The following is a 7,862-nucleotide window of genomic DNA, read 5'->3' as shown; positions in this document are numbered from 1 at the left end:
CACAAAAAGAAACATCCATTTCCAGTCACAGACACAATGAACAGACAACTATTCGTTTGCTTTCATGTTTATTTAGGTCCCTCCCAGAGGAAATCTGCATCTTACCTGCCAACTGCTTGAACAAAATTGCTTATTATACTTCAACGTCATCGCGCATCAGTCATATTTAATTATTTATTTCACTGTTCATCTCCACGAGCCTCATAAAAGACTGCGAGGAGGAAGGCTGGAGAACAGTGATATGTGAATGGCAGATGGACGTGTGAAGTGTGTGCAGCAGTAGCTACACTGTAGACGACTCCACAACAATTTGGCTGTGGCTGTGCCGACATGACAACTTTTGATTTTTCCGACGTGGAGGCATTTTTGGATTGCCATCCGGAGCTTTTCGAGGAATATCTCGTCAGGAAGGGAAAATGTGACACCCTGAGCAGGTGGCTCAAAGAGCATCAGCCGTCCAAAACCTCTCCTGCGGAGGAGAAACGCGGGGTCGTAAGGGATCCCTTCTGGCCCACGAACCCCGACGGACTGAGGCGCAGATCGTCCCACATGGAGCTCCGCAGGAACTTCGCCCGTTCCAAAGCGATGACTGCGCACCGGACCTACGACGAGCAAGTCAGTCTCACGGCTCACGAGTCCCAGTCGAGTATGCGACGGCGCGCGCTGCTGCGGAAAGCCAGTTCGTTACCGCCGACTACGGCGCACATCTTGAGCGCGCTGCTCGAGTCCCGGGTGAACGTGCCTCAGTATGCCTCCAGCGCCATTGACTACAAATACAGACTCAAAGAGTCCAACGAGAGGGAGTTCTTCCTCGAGCTGGTTAAGGACATTTCTAACGAACTTGACATGACGAACCTCAGCTACAAGATTCTTATCAATGTGTGCATCATGGTGAACGCAGACAGGTGTTCGCTTTTCCTAGTGGAAGGACCGTCTCATAAGAGGACGCTGGTGTCCAAGTTTTTTGATGTGCACTCGGGTACGACGGTGCGACCCTCTTCTAGCACTCTGTACTCAAACGAGGTGCAGGTTCCGTGGGGAAAAGGCATCATAGGTTATGTAGCAGAACACGGAGAAACCGTCAACATCCCAAACGCATACGAGGTAGAACTGCAACTAATAATACTGACAATTACGCAGTCATTGGTTGCGAATTATTATAAGGGGTTTGATGGTTTAACCCAAAGGACGTCGAAGCAAAAGGTTGAGAGTTTTTTTTAAAGCATGTCCTTTTCAACAGGGGTTTTAAACTTTATGGAATTATACAAGTTAGATTACAAGTTAGTGGTGCGTGCCAAAGAGACACTAAATAACTTCGCTTTCGCCAGAGGTAACCATAACAGCTGTTGTGCGGTCAGCTTCGATCGGTACGCAAAAAAACTGGACTAAAACTGTCATTTTGTACGACTATTATGAATTTACATCACAGATCACAAAAACCTAAGTGTATTTTATTTTTCATTTGCACAACTGACGTTTGGCTAACTCTAGTTATAATTCACGTCGAGCAAGACAAAAACTGACAGCTTGCGCCAGGGACTTATATGCAGTGTACAATACATAAAAAATTAAGTTATTGAGGAGCCCGGGGCTAGTTGTCACAATTTTTACGCCAGTGAATATTTCTCAGGTATAGGTTCATTTTAGAATAATGAAATAATGTAGGCGTATACAGTAGGTCTTGGCTACAAAACAAAAACAATAACAACTATTGAGATAAGAAACAATTCAATCAACGTTGACCTGCCAGTAGGGGAGCATGTTGTCACACTATATTGGTGTAAGTTGTCACAGTGGAATCTGCCATTAAACAGTCTATTATAGACTTTTAGCTACATTTAAAGAGTAAAATAATTATGAAACAAAACTATTCATGAAACAGCAACATTTTAAGAGTTGACGCAAAAATCTAAAATCACTGTTTTGGCCAACACATAACATTTAAAAGACACATAAAAGCTTGCCCCAAGATCAGTATTTCAAATCAAATCTACCTTCATTATATTCAGTAGTTTAGCTTGCTCTCTTGTTTACCCAACAGCTATGGCAAAAATATGAACCTTGAGTATGGAGGATAAAATAGATGTGCCTTTAAAGATTTGTGATTTCTACAGTTTCTGCAGCCACGGCTTTGAGTCGCTGTCTGATTATTTTGATTGTCAAAAGTTTCAAGAATTTAGCATTCCCCATGTGAAGATATCTCGATTACAGTGTTGGCTATTTCCCCATCTTCAAATACACACTACCAGTCGTGCGTACACATCATTATATCATGGCCACAGGCAAGCCTTCCCTAGTACACTGTGGTCAGAAGAGATCCATTGATGCAGTGCAATGAATTTGCCACTATCCTATCACTCAGTTGGAATTTTATGCTTTTGGTGGCAATGAATGCAGTTTGTCCCCAAATCCCAAAAACAGTGATGTAATATGCTACAAGATTAATCTGAAATTCAACAACTACAAATACATTTTCTTGTAGTTTTTCCCATTCCCCATTGTAAAGTTACAATTACAATTTTTAAGGTGTCCTTGATACAGTGTAATTACGTACTGAGTAATATTAAATAACAGCGTGTACTTAATATAGGTTTGAAATTAGATTTGGTTTAGGGTTAGCGGCATGTATTTAGGCAAAATTTACTGTGATTACAGGTAACGTGTAACAAGGGCACTGAAAAATAAAGTGTTACCACGCTTTTTTCCCCCCAAGTCATCCTGAGTTAGATTTGAATGAGGTAAAGTACATAAGTGGATTTGGGATTGATGCGCAAAAAAAAGAAAAATTTAAAATTTTTCAAAAGTAGTCTTTATAATAACATAAATCAAAAATAAATCAAAACATCCCAATTATCAACAGATTTTTTTTTACAATTATTATCTACTGTAAGTTACAATTACAATTTTTAAGGTGTCCTTGATACAGTGTAATTACGTACTGAGTAATATTAAATAACAGCGTGTACTTAATATAGGTTTGAAATTAGATTTGGTTTAGGGTTAGCGGCATGTATTTAGGCAAAATTTACTGTGATTACAGGTAACGTGTAACAAGGGCACTGAAAAATAAAGTGTTACCACGCTTTTTTCCCCCCCAAGTCATCCTGAGTTAGATTTGAATGAGGTAAAGTACATAAGTGGATTTGGGATTGATGCGCAAAAAAAAGAAAAATGTTAAATTTTTCAAAAGTAGTCTTTTTATAATAACATAAATCAAAAATAAATCAAAACATCCCAATTATCAACAGATTTTCTTTTACAATTATTATCTACTGTGTCTGCTGCAACTGCTACGGCAAGCACTAGTCATATATTTGAATGTTGAGCAGCGAGCTAATTGGCTACCGATACAGGAGAGAACCAATCAGCTGTGCCATGTGATAATGATGTCATTAGGTCAGATTGAGTTAGACCTATCGGACAGCGCCATCTAGAGATTCATGCCAGAACTCTGTATTTTTGTTGGTGAAACCTACTTTGTTTAGGTTGATTCAGTAATGTTAAATAATATTTTTTATTTAAATAAAATCAATTAATTTAGATGTTTCCACATGAAGCACATTTTTTTTTAGGTTACTATTTTTTTCCGGTGCAATGTGATGCGGTGTCCTTCATCCCATTAGCTGTTCTTACCCTGAAAAAAAATGGTAACCTAAAAACAGAAATATCTAAATTAACTGATTTTAAGTCTGGAATATTATTTAATTTTGTTGAATCAACCTAAATACAGTAATTTGTACTAACAAAGCTACATTTTATGAGTGAAATCAGGTAGAAATAGCCCTTTAAGGTAACAATTGGAGGTCATCACATGACCATAAATTATAAAATTCCTTGAAGTTAACTTATTATACCATTCGTGAAAAGGTCCTTAATGAAGGGAATTTAGTTATTCACTTTCTTTTGGAATACCCCTAAAAATTACGTCCCATGCCTGTCAAGGGTGCAATACCACCATTTGGAATTCGCCTGCTCTAAATTGTTCTCAGAACAGAGGTCATCTTTGTCATTGGCTAAATCAGCACATGTGAATGTCATACCTCAGAATCTTACATTTCAGTGTAGCAGATCCAGTACTGCAGTCTCTGGGCACAAGTCAGTCTGTACCCGCACATCTCAGCCCTTCACTTTCATTGCTGCTTCAAAACAGCTCTCTATAGATAGTAATTAATAGCACAGCATTTCTCTTTAGAATTATTTATGCCAAGCAGCACTGAAAGCAGATACACAGGCTGTGCTGTTATAAATGCCCTAGAAATAAACTGATGAACTGATGTGATGCCTCCAGTCCTTCTGCTGTTTTTCCCCCCCCTCTCAATATCTCACCGTCATGCATCAATCAAACTAAAGCTTTGAAAGCATCACACTTCTCTCTACAGGTGCTTCAAATGTATCTACCATTCTGTGGAATATCGATCTCCAACGCCAAACTCTTCTCCGAATCCCGCAAGGAGTATGAGAGGAGCAGGGTGAGTCAAGACCTGCAGAAATGTTGCTGAATAAAACCCAGTTTTTCAGACTGATTTTTAAATCTGCCTCTAGACTTCTAGGCGTCTCAGACAGTGTGCTGCTTGATTTTGTAAGCTTGTTTACAATCCTCAGGTTTCAAGGTTTAAAATATTTAATAATCTGCTTGAAGGCCTGTGTTATCTGAATACATTTCGAGCTGTTGCTGATGTTCCTCAAGGCCCTGCTGGAGGTGGTGAATGATCTGTTTGAGGAGCAGACGGACCTGGAGAAGATTGTCAGAAAGATCATGCAGCGTGCGCTGACATTGCTGCAGTGTGAGCGCTGCTCTGTGCTTCTGCTAGAAGACATCCACTCTCCTGTGAGATCGCCTTTTTTGGTCCATCCTTATTTTGTGTGTTTTCTTATCTTTCTCCATCCTTTCCACCTTCCACCATTCTTAAAGGGACAGTTCATCCAAAAATGAAAATTCTGTCATTAATTACTCGTCATTCCAAACCCGTAAGACAAATTAAGATATTTTTGATGGAATCTGAGAGCTCTCTGACCCTCCATAGACAGCAAGGATATTACCAGAACGTAATCAACGTAATCACCGTTGTTTACGTTCAGCATGTGTGCGCTGTCTACTGAATGTAAACAACACTGATTACGTTGATTACGTTCTGGGGTACTCTCCAAAATGGCAGCAGACAGTAACTCGGGGAGAAGAATTGTTGAATAAGTTATATTATTATAGTTTTCTTTGCACACAAAAAGTTTTCTCGTAGCTTTGTAAAATTACGGTTGAACCCCTTATGTCACCAAGGACTATTTTACAGATGTCATTGCTACGTTTCTGTGCGTTGATCATGGTAATATCCTTGCTGTCTATGGAGGGTCAGAGAACTCTCAGATTCCATCAAAAATATCTTAATTTGTGTTCCGAAGATGAACGAAGGTAACCCTTTAACTAATTCAGCTGGGCATCCTCTCTTTGGCTTTTACATTAGTCTTTATTTAAACACGGTAATAGGTTTGCAGTGCCGATCCTAGACCGATCCTAGATGTGGGGGGGGTATGAGTGTATGAGTGGTTATGAACAAATGAATGAAACGCATTTGTCCGTGTTTCACTCCGTCTCGAATCGTGCTTGTGGAAAGCGCTTGAGAAACAGTGTCGCTTCCACGGCTCGGTACGCTTTCAACTCGTTTTTAGTCTCGAGCAAGACTGTAAGACATTTACATTACATGGTTTGACTGATTTTTACATAGAAAGTGTGACAGTGCACTGCATTAAAAGAAATGATCATTCATGTTTTCATAACCATTGACCGAATTCAAAAACAAACTAAAATGAAATCATCTTTGAGTGCAAGGGGTCCCCTTGGTGTTTCGGGGGCCCTACGCAGCTTGCGTATTTTGCGTATAGGGAGGATCGGCTCTGTTGGTTTGGTTAGCAAAGGTTTATAGGGATAGTTCACCCAAAAATAAAAATTCTGTCATTAAAGGGGTCATATGATGTTGCTAAAAAGAACATTAATTTGTGTATTTGGTGCAATGCAATGTGTTTATGCGGTTTAAGGTTCAAAAAACACATTATTTTCCACATAATGTACATTATTGTTTCTCCTCTATGCCCCGCATTTCTGAAACGTGTCGATTTTTACAAAGCTCATCGTTCTGAAAAGCGAGGTGTACTGTGATTGGCCAGCTATCCAGTGCATTGTGATTGGCCGAATACCTCAAGCGTGTGACGGAAATGTTACGCCCCTTACCATACTGTGTTGCACTACGAGACAAAACCAATAAAACCCATTACAAACGACGCATTCATGTAGCATCCAGTGGGGACATAATTACTGATTATAATGACTTATACTGTGTTTTTACGCTTTGCGTTGCATATTGTGCCGTGTAAACATAAAATCATGTCTGCATTTGTGAACGGAGAAATGACAAACAACAAGCCTACTCTACACTGCTTAAAACTCGCGTTTCAATCATCTGTGGCAAATTCTTTAAATATAAAAAACTTACTTACAGGCTGTGAGTCAGAAGCGCCAGACTGTCCTTGCAAAGTTGGAACTGCCCCACTTTATAGAAACATTATGTCCTCTTTTGGAAGGCCAAACAAAGTAGTTTCACTTTCACAACGAAACACACTGCGGGCTAGAGTGAGCAGCGGCTGGCGGATTCGAAGAAGGAGGCTTGCGGCAACCACATTTGACGACCCGGGCTGGACTCCGCTTCGTCCACGGTGAAAGCCAATCCGGCGATCCACAGCGCAAAGTTGATGTATTTCCTCAGCGACCAGCACGGATCAGCTCTAGGCATGACGAAGCGGATATCATCCTCTTTTGGAAGGCCAAACTAAGTAGTTTCGCTTTCACAACGAAACACAGAGCGACTTCACGACATGGCGGCGGCAGCAACAACAATACTACAGCAAGAATAAAAGTTACGCCTTCTTTCTTTGCATGAACATTTGGGCGGCATTATGCAAATCTTCACACACAGTGACGTAGACATGTGGGGGGGTGTTTAAATGAGGTGTTTTAGGAGGGTGTGGGTAACTCTTAACTTTTATAAAGAATAACTCTTTGGATTTGAGACTTTAGTCTTTGCAACTTTAAAGATCTTATTTATGCACCAAGAGCTTGTAACACTCCAAAGAGAAAGGAAAAATTCAAATTGCATCATATGACCCCTTTAATTACTCACCCTCATGTCGTTCCAAACCTGTTTACAAGGAGAAATGCACACGCATGCATCATGATACTCTCGTGAAGGCGCGTTGAAGACTGACCCAGAAGAAAAGAAATGGTTGAATAAAGTCGTTATTTTTGTTTTCTTTGCGCAAAAAAGTATTCTCGTAGCTTTATAACATTGCGGTTGAACCACTTATGTTACATGGACTATTTTAACGATGTCCTTACTACCTTTCTTGGCCTTGAATGTGGTAGTTGCATTGCTGTCTATGCAGGGTCAGGTTGGATTACATCAAAAATATTTTAATTTGTGTTCCAAAAATAAATGAAGGTCTTACAGGTTTGAAACGAAATGAGGATGAGTAATTAATGACAGAATCTGCATTTTTGGGCGAAATATCCCTTTAAGATATTTTGATGATTTCATGTATGACGTTAAATACATCCGTATTACCACTTTGTGGTTTTTTAAAGCTTTTTAAAAAGTTGGTTTCTAACAAGTAGCTAAATGGGAATAAAGAGGTTGTTGAGGACATTAAGCGTCATTACGCTGAACAGGAAGACACATCTACGCATCTAAGTCCACTTTTACAGCCTCGTTGTATTTATAATCACTCTCCTGCAAACTATTCTATCTCAAACGTTTAATTTTTTTTTTTTTAATGAAGACTGAAAGAGTTGTTAGAAGCTTAGTGATTGTCAATTT

General features: G+C 39.7%; 1 protein-coding gene across 1 annotated transcript in view; it reads left to right on the top strand.

Annotated features, from left to right (window-relative positions):
• The first annotated feature begins 330 nt into the window (after positions 1–330).
• The window catches only part of pde11al (phosphodiesterase 11a, like), a 25,899-nt gene continuing 18,367 nt past the window's right edge, over positions 331–7,862 (top strand). The window contains exon 1 of the mRNA XM_016287528.1: positions 331–1,104. Coding sequence (XP_016143014.1) covers positions 331–1,104 — 774 coding nt within the window. The remainder of the gene's footprint in view (positions 1,105–7,862) is intronic.

Source organism: Sinocyclocheilus grahami, unplaced genomic scaffold, assembly GCF_001515645.1.
Source record: "Sinocyclocheilus grahami isolate Dianchi unplaced genomic scaffold, SAMN03320097.WGS_v1.1 scaffold222.1, whole genome shotgun sequence".
In the NCBI taxonomy this organism is placed as follows: Eukaryota; Metazoa; Chordata; class Actinopteri; order Cypriniformes; family Cyprinidae; genus Sinocyclocheilus; species Sinocyclocheilus grahami.
This window is presented reverse-complemented; position numbering and strand designations above follow the sequence as displayed.